Here is a 24,533-nt window from a genome sequence, read left to right on the forward strand (position 1 = left end):
GCCCTAAACACTTTTATGGGTCAAGTACACATTGAGCTCTGAGTCTCTCAAGTGATGATAGAAAAGTCAGGTAAAGGCCACAGAGCAATTCGTCGTGTCTACGTGATACAGAGCAAACTAGCAGCTCAGAACTTCCACTCCCCTTGATAAAGACCTGCAATTTCTCCTGCACATATGTGTAACAAAGGCATCTTGGGATAAAGTGAACAGTGATCACAACAGTGGTACAAAAAGTATAAAGAGCAGATACGGTAAGAAGTTTTATAGGGATATTAAAGTGGCCTTTAATGAAGGTCAATGACAAGGCCAAACCACACTTCAATAAAAGCAAAACAACAGGAAAAAAGGGGGTGAGTCTATTTAGCAGGGCCTCTCCAGGGTACCATATCCTCTTCTACCCTTGCATCTCTGCTCAGGCCCTTCCTGCATCTCGATGCGCAGTGAAGAAAGAATAAGGTCAATGCAAGGAGCTGCCGTGTACCCACTGCTGTGGGAAAATCGAAACACAGCAGGGAAGGTAAGTTTCTGCAGATGAAACTTTCTCAAACTTTTTTGACTGTGATCCATCTTATATAAAATTTACTTTTTATGTTACAACATAACGTACACACATTTATGTAAAACTGAAACAAACATCTGGTGTAATCTGATACTTTATACTCATAATTTATGTCTTATTTTTGATGAGTTTTTTTTAATTCCAGTCAAAACCCTTACAGTGATTTCCTGCCTTACTAGTGGGTTGTGACCAGAGGGTTGAAAGATGTATCCTGTACTAATTCAAGCTTTCCCAATGACCTCATTTCAGTGGCAGATTCACTCTTTCAACACCCAAGCAAATGCATGGGATTTACACAGATGATAGTTCTGGGATCCACCAGAACTAGCTTTGCCACTTCTGCCTCCAATGTAGCAAACTTGGTGGGTGATATATTGGTTCATTCACCTTCCATTTCTAGCAAGAAGCCAAGAACACTTGGTACACAATGGATCAACAATAAGCATTTGTTGAGTGAATAAATACCCTTCTAGTGTGTACTTTTGGTTCAAGGGGTCTTTTGATAGCCCATAACTACCTAAGACTTCATCAATGAGAAGTAGTCCTACTCCCCAACCCCACCCCGCACCCACGCTCTTTTGCCAGCAGCCAACATCTTCCAGCCTTTCCCTATTCCCCATCGCCTGGGTAAACAAGCCCTCTTTAAGGACTTCCCACCTTCTTCTTCTTTCGACAGATACACACACACACTCATACACAATAAGTACATTCTTAGTATCTAAAGACACTGTTTTCTCCAATTTGCATACTGCTTAATTTAGAAATTAAAGAGAAAAATCTTTGAAACTGCAGGGGTTTGGTCTTTGATTTCAATTGGCAAGCAGTGCTAATTTAGAGCTTTCTGACATAAAAGAGAGGTTGTTGAAGTAAATGTGTCGTAGGATGCTGAAAACATAGAGTTTCTAAGGGTTCAAAAGCAAGACTGATTTCAGAGAAATTATTTTACTTACTATTGATTCTGGATACTATCCCCAGGAGTTACTAAACCTGTGATTGCTTGTAAAGGACTTAACTAGTTTGGACTACATTAAAACAAATTTAAAGGAAAGTATAGTATAGTCTTATGTTACCTACAAACAACACAGACAAATGAACAGGTGATTAATGGAATGGTTTCTGTTTTATAAATCCGCAGGCTATTAGTCATTTGCCTACTTTAATGCACGAGGGACGACCAAAATTAGCTTTTATAATTATCATTACATGTCAAAATTAAGGTTATAAGAACCGTCCTTTCCAATCTGCAAGTCAGATGCCCAGTTTGGTTGCTGGTTTTGAGGACGCGCTGAGTAGTCACAGCTGCTTCAGCCTAAATCACTTAATAGAGGGGATTTACGAAGCCCTCTCCATCCTCTTCCTCAGGAGTTTCGTTCATCCTGGCAGCTGCTCCGTCACCTGCAGGGGGAAGGTGGAGGGTCCTCATCCTCCCAGGAATGACCGTAAAAAGGGGGGAGTCAGAGGGATTTTCCATGGGGTCTCCTTTGTCTCTGGGGGGCTCGTGAGGGTGGTCAGTGCTGTGCCTTCGGCTTTATTTTCATCCTTTTATAAAGGCGTATGGGACAGATCTCCCTGTCTAGGGAGCATCTGCAAATGGCATTCACGCCAGTTAAAAATTAAAAGACACTCTGGGTCGTGAGGGAATGATAAACTTTCCGGAGATTTGGAGTATGTTTGCTTCTGACATTACCACAAAGGACTGTCACAAAAATTACTAGAAACTTTGAGGAATATACAATATCCATTTTAGGTGGACTATATACATAGTACTATAGTTTTGAAATTAGAATTTGGAAATTAAGAGGTTTTCATAGGTTGCCTTCTAGTAGTTAAAAAGTTAAATCTCCATTTTCCAAAGTGGTATCACTAAGAAAATGACATTACAGGATAAATAAAATTATAAGAGGAAACGAACAATTGGGACTTGAACAACCTTGTGCACATAGTTAATATTAGTGCAACTAATTTTGAACGAGATATCAAGTTAATAGTCTGTACTTGGCAGTATTGTTCATAGGTTAGTTCAGTTAATAACTGCTGGTACATGAAAATGAGGTAATTTGTTTAAAAAAATAGTATTTTGACCAAGACAAATGGATCTTCACTGAATTTTAATCTGTATTTAAAAGGCTAAAAATTATATATTGAATGTGAGGCTGAATTTGTTAAAGGAAAATAGTTTTTAGTTTGTCACTGGAGAAAGGATTCACAAGATGTATTCCGTAATAATCAAGCCTTTTAAAATTCTTTTCCCAGGAAATAGCAATAGGCAGATGAACTGCTTCTCTGCATGAATATCTTTTGATTTAAAACTAGTATGACACTCATTAAGATAATTGAAAAAATTACATACAATTAGTGAGCTAGTTATGCCTACGGAGCAGACACTGGCTCTTCACCCACTTGGCACATTATCCTAAACCCCAATTTTCTATGATCTTTTAAAGGTAGCAAACTATATATAGTGACAAATTAAATATTTAGAGATAACTAATCAGTAGAATGAGAACTATAGCCTTCAATACCCCAAAGGTCAATGACAAACAAACCAAAGTTGAAAGATAGGTTGGCAATACTGATTTCCTATGAGCACCTGATTGCAGGAGAACAGATGGTCTATAGACAATAAAGATACTAAGTAAATACACATTTCAGGATGACATATAAGGCATGTGTGGTGAAATGATAAGAAGTATATAGCAAAGCTAATTAATCATTGTCACCAACAAAATAACACAAAGAGACGCATGGAATGTTCCAGGTAAGCCAAAAATGGCCAGATTCATTTCTAACAATTGGATAACAATTGAGCGTGGCAGATTTTTGACACAGTTGTTTCCAATAACGTTTAAAAACTGTAGGCTTACATTATGGCTATACAGCACACATATCTTTCACTTGTGTTTCTATTCACATATTAATTTAATATGGAATTAGTAAGTGGCTATTTTACTTAAAGCAATGCAGTTTATTTAAACCTAACTCAAAATTTAATTCTAATGGTAAGAAATATACCATATATGACATCCATATATTGATTACAGCAGACTGGTTAAATATACAGACTACAGTACCAAATTGCCTGCCTTTGGGGGAACTTAGATAACCTTGGGCAGACTACTTAAATTTTCCATGCCTCAGTTTCCTCATTTGTTAAATAGAAGATATTAATAACACCTATTGCTCATAGGTTATGAGAATTAAACTGATTACTCTTCATAAAGAGCTTCGAATGGTGCCTAGCATGTCATAGGTACTCTATAAGTGTTAAATGAGTGAATAAGAAGACTTTACTATCTGATTTTCTGCCCTGGAGTTCAAAGGATATCAGAATCTCTGGGGCTCTGAAAGCGGAAGGAAATAGGTTGGAAAAACTCTGCAGGTTATTCTAACAGTCCTTGTTCAGCCTGTCCTCCTCCCCACCAGGTGAACTAGATCACCTCCTAGTTTCTTTCTTGTTAAAAGAAAAAAAACAAAGACAAGTATTTGATCGGAGACAGAGTTTTAAAAAAAGATTCCTCTTTCTACCATTTCATTTAAAGAAAATAGCCTTTTCCTTCAACTTTATCTCAGTCATCCTTCCAGCAGATAACAGGCCCCATCAAATCATTCAATCATGCTTATTTCAGCCTTCGCTTAGTCAAAGCGTAAGTTTAATAGGTGTTGACAAGGTGAAGAATTTCTTTCTAAGAAATCAATCATATAGATTATTGTTTCCACCTCCAAAAAGGCAATCCTTAAATTCAAACTAATATGTATTTGGATCTCTAATTTATGGCCCTAAATCTTCACTAGTGCAATTATAACTACTAGTTCTCTAAAGAGACTTAAGCACTGAAATGGAATTGACTTTTGGACCATGGAGAAATGGAAGAAAACATGAAGATATCCAGGGGCAGGGAAAAAAAGAGATGCCCAGACTCTCTACTAAGTCTGTTAAAGAAGCATTAAAAAATGGATTTAATAGATGTCATGAACATCACAGACAAAAAAATACCAGGATCTGTTAACAACCTTGAATCTGTAAGCAGCAGGTTGGTGATGAGTCAAAGTTACTTTGGAATCCCCTAGGGAAAGTGGCACAGGGCTTTGGACTATAAGCAAACATTTCAGTTACTACAGTAGTTACAGCACCTCCCAAAGCGGTCACATTCAACAATGCTCTAGCTGCAGGTGTGGCACAATTTCTACCTTCTAGGGGCTTATAATTCCAAGTAGGAAAGGTTGCATGCATGCACTTATGCTTCTGAGAATTTTCTATACAACAGTTAATCTTGTGTCCTAATTTATTGGCTCACTTAAGATATAAATGTTAGCAAGGAATATGTATAGGCTCATTTAGAAAACCATCACAGACTAAGGTCTCTCCCTTTGAAATATGTACTTCCAACTTTTTTAAAAAGGGTACACGAGGATCACAAAGTGAAATATTTGGTAATAGATGTCAATGAGAAACAAAAATGATTTGCTACTTTGTCTACGAGAGATGGCTGTGGCAGTAATAAAAAGGTGAATCTAATGCTCTACTCCTTTCAAGTTAGCTGTGAGTCTGTACCACTAGCTTCGGGTAAGAAGCCAAAGCTCCGAAAATTGATTTTCTTTAGGATCCCTGCACTTGGAGTAGCTGCAGCTGTGTAAATGGTACTGTCTTTGGGCGGCTTAGAATCGATGGTCTGGCTGAAAGTATCAAGGAAATCATTACAGCACAAAATCCACTGACTGCACTTTTTACACAAAAATGTTCTTTTTCACTAAACTAACAGCAAACTTAGCTCTGGTTTTCTCTTACTTAACAACTCATTAGCCTAGTTAAAACAATTATTAAAGACAAAATTTGGGAAACAGAAAAAAATGCTATTTTCATGACTTAAAACTTCTGCCCATGTAAGTATTTGGTTTTTCATAGAGAGTTCTGTCTTGTGTTCCTCTGTCACTCAACAGCTGAGGCCCTGCTCCTCATCCTAGGATTCAACAGGTGCTCGTGTCAGGAACGGCCCGGACTGCTTGCCTCCTTGGCTGTCTGAACCAGAAAAAGACCACCCTTCTAACCTGGGTCATTCTTAGAGTACAGTTCAGAGAGATCTCCATCTACTCCAGCCGCTTCATGCATCATGGCAATGAGAATGTTTTTATAAAATGGAAGCCACTTCTGCCGCATGGTTGGCCCTTTGGTCCTGATGGTGGTCCTACGTCTCTTTTTTAAAAAATGATCTGCACATGCATTTTTTTTAAAGGTACAAACTTCTAGTAATAAAATAAATAAGTCTTGTGGGATGTAATGTACAGCATTGTATTATTTGAAAACTGCTATGAGAATAGAATGTAAAAGTTTTCATAACAAGGAAAAAAATTTCTAACTATGTGTGGTGACAGATGTTAAGTAAACTTACTGTGGTAATCACTTTGCAATATATACATATATCACATCATTATGTTGTACAACTAAAACTAATAAAACTTTATACGTCAATTATACCTCAATAAAAAATAAATTGAAAAGAAATAATGATTGTTCTCCTCTACCCTCACCCCACCTACTTTACTTAAGGAGAACAATCTTTCTTTCTTTCACATAAACAAAACCAAATCAATCAATCAAGCAAAAACAAAGCTTGTACAATTTAAAATCATTCTTTTAGTAGCTAAGCCAGTCTTTCTTAACCAACACTCTCTCATCCAAAACCACATGACTTATAAACTCAACAAAATACACTTTACGAGCTCATATTTGCTTTATCCCTTCGAAACTCACACATGACCAAATAATTCTGGCAGGAATGTGATAAGTAGAGTTATCACTTTTTAAAATTTTTAATTCAAATCTATTTCCTACTACTTATTTTCTTTTAGGGTTAGCTTCAGAGCTTTCTGGAATAATTACCCTGTGATTACATGGCATCCAACCTCGACTGCCTCAAAATACAAACAAAATAAAAATAGTTATTAAACATACATTTTACAATATACTGGACAAGCTAGTTTTTAAAAACTTAATAATTCTTCCACATAGACCAAACATATGTGTAGATTTATCTAGTTATATAAAAAAGTATTTGTCATCTTTAGTTATACTAGAATAATACTTGAAATCTAGGATTATATTTTAGCTTTGCTAGTTTCCTTATATGAGACAGGGTTTCATCTAAGGGCACTCAACTACAGTCACGTGACACATGACGAAGTTTCGGTTAGCAACGGACCACATATACAACAGTGGTCCGATCATAATGGATCTGAAAAATTCCTATCACCTAGTACATCTAGAAGAAGACATTTAAGAGGTTTGTTTATGACTTCGAAGGATTTGCCAAGGATGAGGAGGTTGCGAAAATCAACCAGGCTGGTTGAGATGGCAAACCACTTTAACCTGGGTGTGGCTGAGGATGACACTGAAGAGCCCCTAGAGGTGGTTCCCGAGGAATTGACTAATGAGGAGCTTTTGGAACTGGAACAGAAATGCATAGCTGAAAAAGCAGCAAGAGAAAAGGAAACTGCAGGAAAAGAAAAAGAAGACTCCCCAAGAAAATTCACAGTGAAAGGTTTAGCAGAAGCTTTCACACACCTTAACATGCTCCTTCAAAAGTTTGAAAACATGGACCCCAACACAGAAAGGTTTTCATGAATAGAGAGGAATGTTCATGGTGCATTATCTGCTTATAGGTAAACCTACGACGAGAAAAGGAAACAAACGAAGCAAACCACCATGGACTTATTTCCAAAAAGAGTGATGCCTCCTCAAGAAGTGCCTCAGGCAGGTCCTTCAGGAGGTATTCTAGAAGGCGTTGTTACCACAGGAGATGACAGCTCCATGCGTGTTATTTCCCGGATGGCCTTCCAGTAGGATGAGACATGGAGGTGGAAGACAGTGATATTGATGCTTCTGACCCTGTGTAAGCCTAGGCTAATGTGTGTTTGTGTCTTAGTTTTTAACAAAAAGTTTAAAAAGTAAAAAAAAAAAATTAAAACCAGAAAAACCTTACAGAATAAGGATATAAAGAAAATATTTTTTGTATAGCTACACAATGTGTTAGTGTTTTAAGCTGTTATTACAAAAGAATCAAAAAGTTAGAAAAATTTTTTAAAGTTTATAAAATAAAAATGTTATAGTAAGCTAAGGTTAATTTATTATTGAAGAAAAATATTTTAAAAATAAATTGAGTGCAGCCTAAGTGTACAGTGTTTATAAGGTCTAGAGTAGGGCGCAGTAATGTCCTAGGGCTTCACATCCACTCACCACTCACTCACTGACGCACCCAGAGCAGCTTCAGTCCTGTGAGCTCCATTCATGGTAAGTGCTCTATATAAGTGTACAATTTTTTATCTTTTCTGTATTTTGACTGTACCTTTGCTAGGTTTAGATATGTTTAGATACACTAATACTTACCATTGTGTTCAACTGCCTACAGTATTCAGTACAGAAACACGCTGTATAGGTTCGTAGTCTAGGAGGCTATACTATATAGGCTGTACCACATAGCCTAGGTGTGTAGTTAGACTATACATCTTGGCTTGTGTAAGTACACTTTGATGTTCCCACAACAAAACTGCCTAGCAACGCATTGCGTTCTCAGATAGTATCCCCGTTATTAAGCAACACATGACTACATTTTATTCACAGATTTTTAAAAGATAACAATGGTTTATAAATAAGGAACCACTAAAAGCACTACATTCTCTTCTGGGCTGGAAAAATAGTATCGGCCACATCAGATCCTTGCTTTGAATGTTAAAAACAAGTACCATTCCTTAACAATGGCTCCAACTAAAAATTACTAAAATCAGTAGCTGATGTAGATCCAGCTGGGCACATAAGTACTCAAACCTAGTCTCACTAACACCCTCTCAGATTATAAAGAATTACTAAAAAAATGGATATTTTAGTAAAACAAAAATATCGAATACAGAAGATAAAGCCATATTGAACACAGAGGCATATACAACTGTTTTTATGGTAAAGTGAGAAGTAACTAAACTAATAACACAAATTTTTACATAATGAAATAGGAACTGGAATAAACTTGTCCTCAGAGAAAAAAGTATCAACAACCCGAATACTCTATAACTATATGGTCAGATGATATACCATGTGAAATTTAGAAAATGAGTAAGGAATCAACACCTACTGCTAGGTAAACACTGTAGTGTATACTCCATCTTCTAAAGCACAGCAAGTCAAGCGATTTAAAGAGAATATGAACTAAACAGGAAATGCAAATTTAAGAGTATACTCCAAAATAGTGTAAAGAAAAAATAAGAAGTAACAGAAAACATAAATTATAGGACCAAGAAAGAGATAGTCATCCCACAACTTTTATTCGGGAAAAAGTCCTTCCTTACATTTTTTTAATGGCTTCTTTATTTAAAGATATTTTCCTGTCACAAATGGCCTTTAAAAGTTAATCAATTTCTCCTAATTAATTTAGGAATTTTTTCCACGATGGCTATAAGGACAGATCCAGGTTTTATGTTCACTAAAACTTTCACAACTTCTCTGGGGGGTGGGGGGAGTGTAAATATTAAGAAAAGTTTTACAAAATTACAAATAAAAAGTTAGGTACAAGGCCTTAGTGGGGACCTGAAGCTTAAGCTTTATTAGCTTCATTAATAGCCTCTGCATGCAAACAAGTTTCTGAAAGAATTGTCTCTCGGGGGGAGTTTTAGTTGGTCTGGTTTATAAAGGTGAGATTCTTAAAAAAGCAATAGTTGAGTCCAGTGAATGGAATAAGGTGCTGCCGAAGGATGTGTCTTACCATACAAGTATCCAGGTCTTCCAGACGCTCTATCTCTGTGAGCTCCTCCACCGTGATGATGGAGCGTTTAACCGGCTTCTCCTCAGCCAGCTCGAGCTCCAAGGACTCCTGTTGAGGAAGGGTCTTGCCACGTCTGCTGAAATGGTCAGCCTAGAGAGTCAAGATGCGCACAGGGAGAAATCAAAGCACAGAAGCGAGGGAAGGGCAGGTCAGCTGAATTCCGGAAGACATCTTCCACAAGATGGCCCAGTGAAGGATTATGCCTGCCTGTGGTTAACAACGACTCGTAATAGAGTCACGCTAGAGTAACTTGCCTCTTTTCCACTATCTTTCTTTGGAGGGCCGAGTGTTTTAAGCAAGAAATTATAAAACCTCCTTTAGTAAATGAAACTACTTAGTCTAGAAGAAAATAAGGATTGTTCTTTCTATTAATTTTATTTCCTATTTCTCTATCTAATGCTTAAAAGTATCTAACGAGGGGAAATAAAATTATTCCAAGCTTCATTATTTCTAAAGGGCTTAAAGGAAGGAAATTGCTAATATAATTTTAATTATTGCTAACTTTCATTGTTTTCATGTTTTATATGATTTATTAATTTCCAGGTAAACCTAAAAAATTAAATGGTAAGAAGTAGAATAAACTGGGCTGAAATTAATGAGCGCTGGTGCTGAGCTGCTGCATCACCAGGAACTTTGATTTAACTCTTTTAAAACAAGGAGAACCAGGGAACGATTCCACGCAACCTCTCGGAACACTTGTAAACTTAAGTGGGAAAAAAGATGAATATAATCGGAATGTCTTTGACAACAAAATTTCATTTTGAAGATTCTACTTCTTTCACAGAGCAGTTAAGCTCTCTCTTACAAAACAAGAGTGCATTCACACAATTCTTTCACAACTGTAAAAAGAAAATGCCAGCACTACGAGTGCTTAAATTCTGCAAAGAAGAATAAATGCAAAAAAAGTGAAAAATTCAAACTTTCGGTGTAGTTCTCCGGTGCGGTCATGTTGATTCAATATCCAGTATTTGTCGCATCAAGCAGGCATTCTGAGGCAGTCCCTGGAGCTGTAGGTTATGGATAAACTGTTTCTATAAAAGATGCTGTACTGACTTTGTTTCTGCTTATTTTAAAAAAGGAAAGTGTGAATTGGGAGCTCTGTAGCTCTTGACGGTGCCATGAACTAGAAACTAGCACTTCTTAAATTCTCTGTACTGATGAACCAGTTTTATTTTTACGTTTCCAATTTCTCACAAAGCAATATATTGGTAAAATACAATCGAAATGAAAAATTGGAAAAATAACATGTGTTTGGATATTGTGGTCAGGTCAAATTGCTCTAGAAGTTTCTCCATGTTTTCCTTTGGTTGCTGAACTAACTTTGTCACGTACTAGTAACCATCTGCTTGTGGGTCAGCTATGGTTCACGGGCAATTCTCTGAGTAGCATTGCTGGAGATGTCTACCTTATCTTTTAGATTTTAGAGGAGAGTCATATATTTTCCTGAAACTAATTTTTCAAAATACTCATGTTGTCTGCCTCATGGATAGGAAGTTGTTACTGTTCCTTTCATTTTGATGTTCTCTAGTGTCACCCAACAATTCAATGGCATAAAACTAGTATCTCCATTCCAGAGAGTTAATCTGAATTTTTTCTCTGGAAAAAAGTCATAACTTGCTTGGGAGATTTCTACTTTATCACACTGCTAATATTTTTGAGACGTAAGATATAACCAGTAATAAAACCTTCAAATGAGCCTTGGAGGACTTCCTGAAGTTCAAGAAACATGAAGTTTCTGATATATTTTTCATATATACCACCAATATTGGAAGGAGAGTCTTCTACCTTGGTGTAGAACCAGTATCCAGATTAAGAAAATTTATTTTTTCACCTTGGTTATATCCAAGAGGCCTGGATGGGCACTCAGCAGCTAAAAATCACTAGAGCATGTCCATTTTACTCAAACTTTCTTTGGACGCCAAATATTTCATTTCCCCCATGTTTTCAAGAATAGTCCATTCTCAAATAAATCAGAGAGCAAAAAAATGAGCACAGATTAACCAACTAATCTAAAAAATCTTAATTTTAGATCTCAGTCTCAACATCATTGCCCACCAAGACTTTCGACCTGCATTTTTCTGGATGACATCATTTCTGCTTTCCTCTGCCACTCCCTCTGGAGAAATTCTAATATCCTCTAGATTGGCTAGAAGCAACGTAGAAGAGTAAGGAGGAAAACCAGAATCTTAACCTATAAAGCTGCAAAGGAGTAAAATGTAGAAAGGCTGGAGGTCACGCTGCATCACAGAAGACCAAAAGAGGAGGTCCCGCTCCAGATGTTCATGGCACTCACCAGTTTATGATGGCAGTGTGAAAGTGCATCCAGAATTTCGTCCACAATTCGATCAGACAGGAAGGAGGCCACTGTCAACTTCACTTCACTATGTGAAAATCAAAAGGACAGAGGAGCATTTTAATTTGTGCAAAGGAAAAAACATCTCCCACCCTTGAGGCATGCTGATAAGCTCAACTGTGATTCCGTTTCTGTCTTTGAAAACGGAATATAAGAGGGTGTGATTAGGGCCAAGGACTTCTAAAAATAAGCCTTAAACACTGCCATAAACACACAGGTAATAGACTTTCTTTACCAATTTCAACCTGCCTCTGCAATTTCAAAACTCAAGATTTAGTGGTAGAAATGAAAAACATCTGGATAAAGACAAACTTAATGGGAACCATACGCACCATGTGGTGAGGAACAATCCATCCATTGACATGAATGAAAACAAACTTGGGCTGGAGTAAATTAAGACAGCCTAGTCTGATTGTTAAACCTGGGTTATTACTTTAATATGCATATCCCCCACCTTTTAAAAAAACTTTTTACTCGTCAAATGGTACCAATTTGAACTCCTTCTGCTTTGACCTGCCATCTTACTTTGAATACGTACAAATTCACTGTCCTCTTGTCTTTTATGAACAGAGGCTACCAAAATGTTCTGTTTTAGTGCTTCTTGCCTGACCTTAAAAAGGGGCCGAGACAACAGAAAATAGCCGGTAGTTTTCACTAACAAACAACTCAGCCACTAAGGTTTTGGTCAGATAGCTGGTATTTTAGTGATTTGGTACTCCCAAGAATTCAAATTCCATGTGTGTTTTCAGTCTGAATAACCCTACCTAAATGCACATATGCGCAAAGGTAGATAAATGCACAATACATTTAAAGGTAAATGCGCTGAGAGACATGTCCCCACATTCCAACACTGCCTCATAAGCCCAGTGTGCTTTCAAAGTAAACATATTTAAAGTTTTTAGAGCAGGGAAAGGAGTTATCAAAATAAAAGGATTCTATGCTAAAGCTACAGTTGGAAGTATATCTGCGTAACAGGGAAAAACCTTTCTAACTAAAGGCAATAATGTGCATCGCCATTTCTCTGCCCAGGAAGACTTCCGACGGGCGGGCAGAAGAATGGAAGCAGTAACTCTTCGATGCCTACGTTAAAAATTGTCAAGGCGAAAGATAAAAGGATGTTTCTTTAATTTCTGTCTCTGAAACAAGGTCTCTGTAGCTATTTGGCTTATCTGATACTTTATTACTCCCCAAAAGTGTCCATTGATAAGATGCACTGGGTCTCTTATTAAAAATGCAGCTTACTGGGTCCCACCCCAAACCTCCAGAGGGGCCTGGGAATCTAACTTTAATAAGTGCTTCCTCTGATTCTTTTTAGACATCTTTGGGAATTTTACTTCCCCATAAAACTATAGAGTCAGTAGTTTAGTTCTCTCTCTCTTCTCTCTCTCTCCCTTTCTCTCTCTCTCTCTGAGCTAGGGAGGAGCGGGTTATCTATTTCAAATTGTAGCCCCCAAAAAGATTCTTAAAAATGCAATTTTTTTTAATGACTCAAGATTGTTCTATCATTTTGCTATTGGATGCTATACTTCCTTACTGATTGAACTTCCAGTTTGCAAAATTTTTAGAGGAAATGATTGGACTTAATCTGCACGTGCACACATGCATATGAATGTATACATCCATGTACGTGTGGGTGCGCATACTTTCATTCTCTCCAGGCTCAGTGTAACGTATTACAAAAAGCCAAGTAAGGAGTTAATGGACATATAATTGATTCATTGATATGAGAAGTTCTATACTGCTGTTCATCTATCAGAGTTTGCCCATTTTCAGGGGAAATGACCATATTTGACAGAATTTGGTACTCCAGTAAAGGCATCAGAGTATGATCTACTGGCGGTTCAATCCATTATGTATTATGAAAGAATGGTGGTCAATATGTTTTTTTCTCCTTCATACTAAAAGGGCTTCAATGAAAATTCTGAAACCACGGGTTATAGAAATATGTAAGCATACCTTGTAAGGACTAGAGCTCATACAATCACTAATCTAGGGGTCCTATAAACCCTTTGAAAGTCTTTTTTAAATTTCTCAAGTCCTTCCAATTGTCTTACTATTCAGCTGAGTAGGCACTAGGATCTGTTATTTTTTTAAAAACCACACACACACTGAGGACAGCTGCATCTATGACCTGAGACTGTCCAGTTACTGCAGAATTTCTTAACCTTCAAAATTCCACAATCTAGCCTTCAGGTTGTCGGCCTTCAATATCTACATCATGATGATATAATTTTTGGCTTTACTTGGTTTTTGACTCTCATTTTCTTGCAGGCTATCATTTAACTATATCATTATATTTTAGTACAACTCCCAGCTATCCAGATAAGAGCTGTTATTTTGCTAAATATTCTTATCCGGATTCAGAAATGGTTAAAATGGGAAACTTAAAATGCTTCTGAACTTGGTTTCTAATTCATCTGATTCCCCATCTAAGAAACATAATGAGAATTAGCTGAACTATCATGTAATTCTGGTAATTATCCCAGAGTCTCTATGTAAAAATCCAGAAAGGTTTGTTAGTGATCACACCTTCTAAATATTTCTATCTTGGCATGTTTTTCAAACTCTAACAAGTAGAAATCTTTATAAACACTCCATAGCACCATGAGCACATACACAGTATCAGAGACCGACCGAAGGAAAATATGGTGAGGTCATAGTGGGCCTCTTTGCCTAATTATAGGCTACACATTTGCTTATAATAGTATGGTGGTAGAAAGCAAACTGACCTCAATCTCAAGTTAGCAATTTATAAAGGTGAAAGATAAGCTTCAGAAGCAGAAGAAAGGGATCACAAACATGTACCCCTCTCCCCATTAAAAATAAAACCCTTAAAAAGAGCAGACAAGTGTAGGCTCTTCTGTAACACAAGCCTATCTGTGGTCATCTTATTTTGAAAATGTATAAACCTATGCATTTATGCACGGCTATGCATATATTTATATATAGTCACTGCCTATTAGATATGCCTAAACACATTATATATGGATAAAGGCAATAATAACACTCTTTATAGCTTCCTCGACTGCATTCACAGAATCTGCAGATACTAGGTTTATTAATATTATAAACCTACCTAATTTTGTTAAGGATATCAATTCCAGACTGCTCCAACAGGACATTTTTAACAAAGGTACGTGGAATGGAAATCTTTTCAGTGCTGGCATGAATCAAGTCTTGTCGAATGTGGGCTTTTTTCATCACATTGGGACAAAGATTCTCGGCAGCATCAACCATGGACTCAAGCAACGCCTGCAATGCAGCACAAGTGGAGGGGGAGAGATGAGCACATTGCACCGGAGGCGCCCGCCATAAAGCTGAAAGGTGGTTATATATGACACCGAGCCCTGGGAGAAAAGGGACACAATAGAGTCTCGGGACACAATCAAGGATTCTGAAGTGCCCCGCCGTGCCTTGTGACTATTGGATGATCATTGATCTCAGGTAATCATTTTAAATCACTAGGAAGATCCATCCAAGCTTCACACTGGCATTTGAAGTGTTATGGTGTACTAGCTGTATTTAACACAAAGGCATTCATGATAAGATTTAAAAAGACATACATCAAGCCTTTATAGACCACCTTACCACACCATATCATTCTCCCTGGTACTAGAAAATAAACTTACAGATCTCCCTAGAAAATATATCAGATTTGAACTCCTGTACGATTTTCCATAACACAGAAACCCCAAATCAGGGTGAACCATTCAATAGCATTATCAAAATACCAGTAATAGAGAACCACAGAAACTACTGCCAGTTTTACTCTTTTAAAAGAAAAGCTTTAGTGTCAGGTAAAATTATAATTGTTATAACAAAAATAAACAACATGAATAACAGACAAAAATATTTACAGAGCACTTTGTAAACAACATTAATAATCATCAAAACACACTTATATAGCACTTTAGAGTTTGAAAAACGCTTCCTGCCCATTTTATCTTTCCAACATCTGTGAAGATGGGTACAGAAGCTATTCATGTGATCTCCATTTTATAGCTGAAGAATGTGAGCTAAAGAAAGTTCAACGATTTGCTAAGATGGATGATATGGCTGCTAAGTGTGGAAAGGGCATAAGCATTCGTATCAGACTTAAATTTAAATCCTAGCTGAGTGACATCAGGCTAAGTTACCGATCTCTCAGTTCTACTTTCCTCATCTATAAAATGGCAAATAAAAAAGTTCTTGCCTCATAGGATTAATGAGAATTAAATGGTATTACATATGTAAAGTGCTCAGAATAGTGTCCAGCATACAATAAAAGTTCAGTATAACACAGACAATATTATTAATTTGTTTTCAAAGATGCTACTCTTAATGGTAAAATTCCAGTTTTTGAAAGCCAGGCTTGATCCCATTACTATCGCAGCGTGAACAAGGACTAATGAAGCATTATTATGGAGAGACTAGTCCAGTGGTCTATCTGCTCACATGTTCACACACAAAGTACAATCGCACTACTACAATGTCTCATTACGCTGGAGGATGAGCAGTAGAGCAGCAGTATGTTTATAAAGACCTTGTGGAAAACAGAGGAAGAGAGGCGGGAGGCAGCCCCTTGAGAAGTTTCCAAAAGCCACTCACATTTTGACAGCATTCTGTCCCTATTATAACTCTGACTAATCATTGATGTAGTACAACATTCCAAGAAAGCTGCAAGCAATGCCAATGAGTCAGTTTAAGACAAATTCTTTTCCTCTTTGGTGTTAGAATAAACATATTCTGTTCCAGATGGAGTTGCAGTCTAGCACTCCTGATAAGAACGACCTCAGGTATCAATACGCTGTTTGGATTCTGTCACGTTCATCAACATATCCATGACTTTCTGAAAGGTCCCCCTGCATGACAGTGCTAATTCAGTTGGAATGAACCCTAGACCTAAAGGGAGGAGACCTGGCTTCCAGTGTTGGCCCTGATGTGAAATTTCTGTAGAATGTTAAGTGAGTAGTGTCAAGTGAATAACCTTTGCACATTTCTGCAATCTCACCTATAAGATTATTTCTAAGGTCTCTTTCTGCTCTACAAATGGATGATTGCATGACTTTGACCTTATAAAAGGAATTTTTGCCTGCCCTAGGCATTCAGTTCAACAGATTTTTTGCAGTTAGCTCCCTACCACCACCTCCAGACCAAAACTGACTGACAATATAATATAGCACTTTATACGCTACAAACTGATTTCATCCACAATTTCCTTTGATCCTCATCACAACCCTGTAAGTGAAGGTAGATTTCAGCAAACTCATTTTATAAATGAGGAAATTGGGGCTTGGAGGAGCCAAGTGACTTGCTCAAGGTCACTCAGATAGTTACTAGAATAAGTGAAATGGGGACTCAGGTCTTCTGCTTCCTACTCTGGCCATCCTCTTCCAATGCCCCTGCCCAGTGCGCACAGAAGCATCCTGTTCCTCTTTCTTCATTACCTACAATTTTCATACCTATTCCTTTAAGTCTATGGTACCTAAGGCTGCCATGGTCGACTTTCTGGTGACAGGGCTAAGAGAAAGGGGAGAAAGGATGACAGGCTAAATTTGTAATGGAGCTCCTGACCACTTCTTTGTGTCCAGCTCCTAGCTCAGGTCCTTAAACAGCATCTCCTTCCAAGTCCATGGCCTTCTGCCCTCCAAATCATATTTTCCAACATCCATTCTTCCCATGACTTCAAATTACTACTCATATTCCGATGATTTGCAACCAAATGTTTATCTACAACCAGCTACATAATATATACAGTACATGAATAATACAGTCCATTAAGCATTTCCACCTGGATATTCCACCATAGAAAGGTCAACTGCAACATGTTTCATTTTCCCCTTATCCTCACCCAAACAATAACTACAACAGTAAAATCAACCATTGTTGCAAACTTTTTATTGTAAAGTAAAGCACCAAACTGGGTCAGAAATTTGTGAGTCTTCCTAGACTCCATGTACCTCAACGCCTTCCACCACATCTATCTCTGTTTTAGAGATAACATGTTTTATGTTAAATTTACTCCTAGATGTTTCCTCAAAAAATGAAATATGCCAAGAACATTATTCATTAGCACAGAATAGAAATCCCTGAAATATTTGGTAAACAGATTATCTTTCTAGCCTCATTTCTTGTCACTTCTTTATATTCTCCTTAGAACTATGCATATTCAATTACAGGTGCAGTTCCTCACACGATCCAAGCTCTGGCTCCATGCTTTGCACACCTTGTTTTCTTAGCCTAGAATCCTCCTTTTCCCCTCTGGAGTCAGAATAAATCACCTGTACTCCTCCACACTCAGCTCAGCTCAAGTGTTACCTCTTTGAGGACACTTTCTTGCTCTTGTCCACCTTACACCCTCTGCACCCCAAGCCGTGTTTGATGACATTCTTTGGTGATCCCATAGCATCCAGTGGGGAGCTCAGTAACCAAATGTGTCATATAATGGTCAAGAATGCAGTAGCTTTTAACCATTTGGGAGCCAAAGAACTCCTCTGAGAATCTGATGAACACTCATCCAGAAAAATTAGTTGAAATTTTGCATATAATTTTAGGAGTTCATGGAGAACTAGAGGCACCAGACTCCAGAAACACAATTTGTACCTGATGGCAATGGTGAGGTCCTCCCCTCTATCCCCAGAGCCAGCACACTTTTTGGAACAATCTCTAAGAAACATATAAAAGCATTACAAGCCCAGGTACTCACTAAGTGTAGGTACGGAATACTCCATCCTTTTTCTACTGATCTTCAATGCTACCTCTGTCATTACTAAAGTTTACAGACATGTATATGTCTATTTCTGGGATCTCTCTTTCTGTTGCATTGGTTTGTCTATCTCTGCACACTGTCCTAATTATGATAAGTCTTAATATGCGGTAGGGCAAGACTATCAACCTTCTTGTTCTTCCTCATAAGCGTCTGGGCCATTCTTGAGCACTGCTTTTCTATACATTTAGAATTAACTCTATCAATTCTGTTAAAAACCTGTTGGACTTTTTAATTAGAATTGTACCCAATAATAGATAAGTTTGGGAAAAACTGACACCCTACAGTACTGACTTTTCCTATCCATAAACATGGCAGATACTCTTCTTTATTTTAGACTTTACAGTCTTTCAATCAAGTTTTTAATTCTTCTCCATTGAGGTATTATACATCTTTGATTTATTCCTAAGTACGTTAGTTTTTCTGTTGCTATTTTAAATGATGACTATTTTTAATGCCATTTTCTAACTGTTGCTGATATATAGAAATGCAACAGATTTTTAAGTATTAGTCTATCTCTAGCAACCTCATCATACTAATCCTAATAATTTACCTGCAGATTCTTCTGAATTTTCTATGTAGACCATCAGAAAATGTGCAAATCATGACAATTTTTCTTTTTAATCCTTACACTTTTCATTTCTTTTGCTTGTCATATTGCACTGGCTAAGATCTTCAATACAGTGCAGAACAGAAGTGGTGATAATGGACATCTTTGCCTCAATCTTGATTTCAAAGGAACTGCTGTTTTCTCTCCCACCCCGTCCCAATGTATTTCAAAATATTTCAGACCTATAGAAACATTGAAAGAATGGGATAATAAGTACCTATGCCCTTCTCCTAAAATTTATCAACTGCTAATAATTAGCAATATTTGTTCTCCCTCTCTCTGAGTCATATGAAAGCAAGTTGTAGGGCATCAAGACCCTGCCCTCCTAAGTTTTTAAATTATCATATGCTTTCACTCATTAGTTTTCGGCCTTTCCTCACTTTCAATATTAGCATTTAGGACCACGTATTTCACTCTAAACACTAGTTTAGCTGCATCTCACAGGTTCTGATATTATGATTTACATTATTGTTTAATTCTAAATATCCTCTTATTTAAATTATGTCCTGCCTTTGACCCTTGAGTTAGAAGTAATTTTTAAATTTATAAACATGGAATCTTTTTAAGTTTTCTTTTGTTATTAACTTTCTAATTTTTTTGAAATGGGGCCAGAGAATATGGCCTTTGAAAATTGTTCAGATGTTCTTTATGACTTCATGGGCATTTTTTGTAAATATTCCACGTATCCCTGAAAAGAACTGATATTCTCCTATTGTTGTGCACTGATGCTATAGGTCCACTAGATCAGAATTGAGAATTCTGTTGTTCAAATATTCTTTTTTTCCTTCTTCTCTCCAAAGCCCCCCAGTACATAGTTGTATATTCTAGTTGTAGGTTCTTCTGGCTCTGCTAAGTGGGATGCCACCTCAGCATGGCTTAATGAGCGATGCTAGATCTGTGCCCAGGATCCAAACCAGCGAAACCCTAGGCCACTGAAGTGGAGCGTGCAAACTTAATCACTTGGCCACAGGTCTGGCCCCTCAAATATTCTTTATCATTACCTTTTAAATTTACTTGATCAATCAATTACCGGCAGTCATTTAAAAAGACCTCTACCATAATGGTGAATTTGTCAATTTCTCTTTGTAATTTTGTCCGCTTATTCTTATACATATGAAGCCACATGATTAGATGTACACACACTTGAAATTATGTACTTCTGGCAAATCGGACCATTCAATGTGCTGTTTTATCTCCCATGATGCCGTTTTTATTGCATAACTAGATTTAGGGTGGCAACGTTCCTTCTGCTGTGGAACTGAACTTTGTATTGCAGGATGTTTAGGATCCTTGCTACCTGCCCATACCAGCTGCTAGGATAACCCAAAATAATGCCAAACACTTCCTAATGCCCCTGTAGGTATGCAATACAACCCGTGGTTTAATGCCTGTTTTGGTGGTTACTGTAGACATTTTAACATGCATACTTTACTTCCTATCTAAAGCAGCACTGTCCAATAGAACTTTCTGAGATGATGAACTATCAGTGCTGTCCAATAAAGGAGCCACTAGCCACATGTGGCTACTGAGCACTTCAAATCTAGCTATAATGCAACTGAGAAACTGAATTTTAAATTCAATTTTAATGAATTCAAGTTTAAATTACCACATGTGGCTAATGGATAACATACTGGACAATGCAGGTTTAATGCTGATCTCTTAAATCTTTTCCAGAATAAAACTAGGACCTTAGACTGGCTTTTACTCATTTCTTACTGACTTAAATGCTCACTTCTAGTATTTACTTTTATTTATTTTTAATTTTATAGCACAAATTAGGCATTATTGTTGTTGTTTTATATAGTCAATGTCTCTCTTTACCTACATTTGGCATTTTCCCTGCTCATTATTCTACCTCACAGCTTAGATACTCTTCCTTTGATAATTTTTCCTTTGTCCCAAAGTATATCCATTAGATGTTTATTTAGTGTAGTCTGATGACAGTAAACTATCTCAGTTTTTGTTTCGATGAAAATGTTTTCATTTTTTCCAAATTCTTAAAAATTAGGTTTATTGGGTATCTAATTCTTGGTTTATATTGTAATGTCCTCTTGAAAGTGTAAAGATATTATTTCATTGTCTTTTAGCTTCCACTATCTGTTGAGACATGAGCTGCTTAATATTAAGTGAATCTTAATATTGGTCTTTTTAAAGTAGTATGGCTTTTTTTCCTCCCTCTGACTCCTTTTAAGATCTTGTCTTTGTCTTCTGTGTTCTTTATTTTTCACTATGATGAGTCTAGACATGGATTTGCTTTTATCTATCCTGCCTGAGTTTTGCTGCACTTCCTGAATCAGAAGATTCTGGTCTTGCATCAATCCTGGAAATTCTCAGCCACCATTTCTTCAACTGTTGCCTTTTCCTATTCTCTCTTTTCTTTCCTTCTGGAAGTCTAAACTTGGCTTATGTTAAACTTTCTCACTCTATCCAGGTTTCTTCCCTTCCCTTCCATATTCTCCTTTTTGTAAGTCTATGCTATACTACTTCAGACAACTTGAATCGAGCAGGCCCTGTACTTGAAATGTGATTATCAGATTTCATTTTGCATGTATCTCCCCAATGATAGTTATGAGGGTCTATGTTTCTTAACTGTAAAAATAACTAATGATACTTAGAAAACTTTATAATATTTGTAAAATAAATTGGATTAATATCCTTAACATGGCAGCTACACTCACATATTTTTGCAGTGAGCCAATGACCTGCTGTAATTCGTTACAAGCAAATACAACTTTCACACTAAAGTGCTCTGAAATCAATCTTTCTTTTGCTTTGGACAATATAAAGTGTAAGAAAATAAGAAAACCCAGGAACTCTTCTAGTCAAACTGAGTTAATCTTGCCACAAGGCCACCTACACCCCTCAGGTCTCATTTCCTAAGTAAATCTGAAATTTACTGGTGAAGTGTTTCATAGTTTAAGCCCTGAGTGAAATCAACATTTCCAAGGCCAAAACAAGCACTCTAAAACTTAAGTCCAGAAGGGAAAAATGAATGTTTCCTTATGTTAAAACATTCAAATCTCACTTATTCATCGACTATTACTCTAAGAATAAATGTTAGGATCAGAAAAGGGAAAACAGGAGGAGAGTTGTCATTTTAAAATACTTAAAACAAGTCAGTCCAGAGAAAATATCACCTGTTTTCAAAGAAGGTATCTAAACTTACTGTTTTCTTTTCCTCCAGGAAGTTTGCCAAGAAGGCTTGCTCATCTGGCCACTTTTTTGCTTTACTGAAATAATATTTTTGAAAGATGACTCAAAGAGCTATTTGAACTTATTCTCATCTAATATTCAAAATATCTAACACTGACCATGATGCAGGATGGCTGAATATTAAGGCCGGAAGGGATCCCCCTGATTAACTTGAGACCGAGACAATCTTGCACAGTCCTGAAAAGTTAGGTGACTTGCTTACAGCAAACAGTTAACTAGTAGCCAACCCAGGACACAAATCCAGGCCTGTTAGTACCATATCTTTTCATTCACAATAATAAAAATTTATTTTTACAAAATAATTTATTCACTTCAGCTTTTGCTAGTAGAACATGCTAATTTCAGAGAATTTGGGAAACAGAGAAGGACTCTTTTTAACAGGGAAAATTTGATACTAGTAGTGAAACAAATGAGGAGAACAATAGCTTAATAATTAACCAACTGAATATTCATTGTAGTAAAAATACATTTTTCTTACATAATTTTAAGAAAAATCAAGACATTGGAAGGCTATACAAATAGACAAATGGAGAATATTTTTTTAAATAGTAAAATGATGTCCACTTGTCCGGTAAACTGGAAGGAAATAGAAAGAAAGTAAACTGTTACAGTCTATTGAAAATATCAAAAGCTAAATGTGTACCCAGTTAAAAGGAAATTAATAAGTAACATTTAACTAAGAAGTTGTGATGGATGATTTGCTACGATTCATGGCAGATGTCCCTAAAGGAAATGAAACCTGAAACTCAGAAGGAGTGAGAGTACCAAAAACAAGCAAGTGGGGAACAGAAAAAACAGGCCATTTGGGAGCCTGGGACCTCAGAGATTGTAAGAATGAGGGAAAAGCATGTTGTGACACTTACAAATAAGGAAGCTGTGATGAATGGAGAACACTGATGACATTGACAAGGGATCAGAAAGGTCAGCATCAAAAAAATGTGGGGAATGTCTATTTACAGAAAAATATTTTTGGTCCTAAATATATTTATATTATTTCAGGCTTTTAAAAATTCAAATGCCTTTTACTTTGGACCTTTGCCTTCTTCTCCCTCCCAAGAATAACTAACAAGAGCCAATTCCAACCCTCTGATGCACTGAGAAGGAAATGGCCACCAAAGGTACCAAGGATAACTTGTGATTTAGACCAGTTAAAAGAAGTGACAGCAGGAGGCTGTTTGACAGAGAAGCTTCTGTTGCAATGTTTCATGCTGATTTAAATGCCAGCCAATTCTTAGTATGTAAGGAGTTCTTACAGATATTTTCAAGAAAAGAATTAGGCAATAGAGACCAAAAATGTAATTTACAAAAGAAGAAATACAAATGGATAATAACATTATTTGATGTATTACTGGTTACTAAAGAAATCCAAAAGACACAATGAGATTTTCTGGTAACCCATCACACTGGCAAATATTAAAAGGTTGATGTATTTAGTATTCATGAGGATGAGGCAAAATGAGCAATCCCTTATACTACTGGAGAGCAGTTTGTGAATACAATATGAAAATATAAAATGTATGTAATATTTGACCTAGAAAAGGGTCAATTATTCACTCTAACAGAATTAATTGGAAAATAAATTATGCTTGCTGTGAGATAATAGAAAATATATATATTGGTCTCTGCTCCTGGTTCCTTGCACAGAGCTCCTGAAACCTTTGTAAATTCCTAAGTGACAAGAGCACTATGAGCATCTCTTGTTCTAATATTTGGTCTTTGACCCTAGTTCCTGACACAGGGCTCCTGGAATCCCTGTAATTTCCTGGGTGATAGGAGTGGGTTTTGTTATAATGAAGCGACTTTGGGTGGGCTCTTGGATGGCTACAGAATGAGGGCTGGTCACTGGACAGACCAAGCCATGATTAGAAGCTTGGAATTTTCAGCCCTGCCCCTCATTCTCTTGAGAAGGGAGAAGAGCTGAAAACAGACTTAGTGATGGATCACACCTTCAGGATGCAGACTCCATAAAAATCCCAAATGTACAGGGTTCAGAGAGCTTCCGGGTTGGTGAACACTTGGAAGTGCTGGGGGATTGGTGTGCCCAGAGAGTGCATAGAAGCTCTGAGCCCCTTCCCACATACCCTGCCCTATGTATTTCTTCATCTGTATCCTTTAACATATCCTTTAATAAACTGGTCAACATAAGTGTTTCCCTGAGTTCTGTGAGTTGCTCTAGCAAATTAATAGAACCCGAGGAGGGGGTCATGGGAACCTCAGATTTATAGCCAATTGGTTAAAAGCACAGG

At 37.1% G+C, this 24,533-nt stretch overlaps 1 protein-coding gene across 9 annotated transcripts in view; it reads right to left on the reverse strand.

The window, feature by feature from the left end:
- CARMIL1 (capping protein regulator and myosin 1 linker 1) overlaps nt 1–24,533 on the reverse strand; it is a 310,460-nt gene that overhangs the window by 51,777 nt on the left and 234,150 nt on the right. For all 9 annotated transcript variants that reach the window (XR_006885324.1, XR_006885326.1, XR_006885325.1 and 6 more), the window contains 3 exons: nt 14,796–14,971; nt 11,660–11,747; nt 9,307–9,456 (listed from right to left, as the gene is read on the reverse strand). Coding sequence is in view for 6 of the 9 variants with exons in the window: in XM_046639893.1 (XP_046495849.1) it covers nt 9,307–9,456; nt 11,660–11,747; nt 14,796–14,971 (414 nt within the window). In the remaining 3 variants the exon portion in view is untranslated. The remainder of the gene's footprint in view (nt 1–9,306; nt 9,457–11,659; nt 11,748–14,795; nt 14,972–24,533) is intronic.

This window comes from Equus quagga, chromosome 15, assembly GCF_021613505.1.
Source record: "Equus quagga isolate Etosha38 chromosome 15, UCLA_HA_Equagga_1.0, whole genome shotgun sequence".
In the NCBI taxonomy this organism is placed as follows: Eukaryota; Metazoa; Chordata; class Mammalia; order Perissodactyla; family Equidae; genus Equus; species Equus quagga.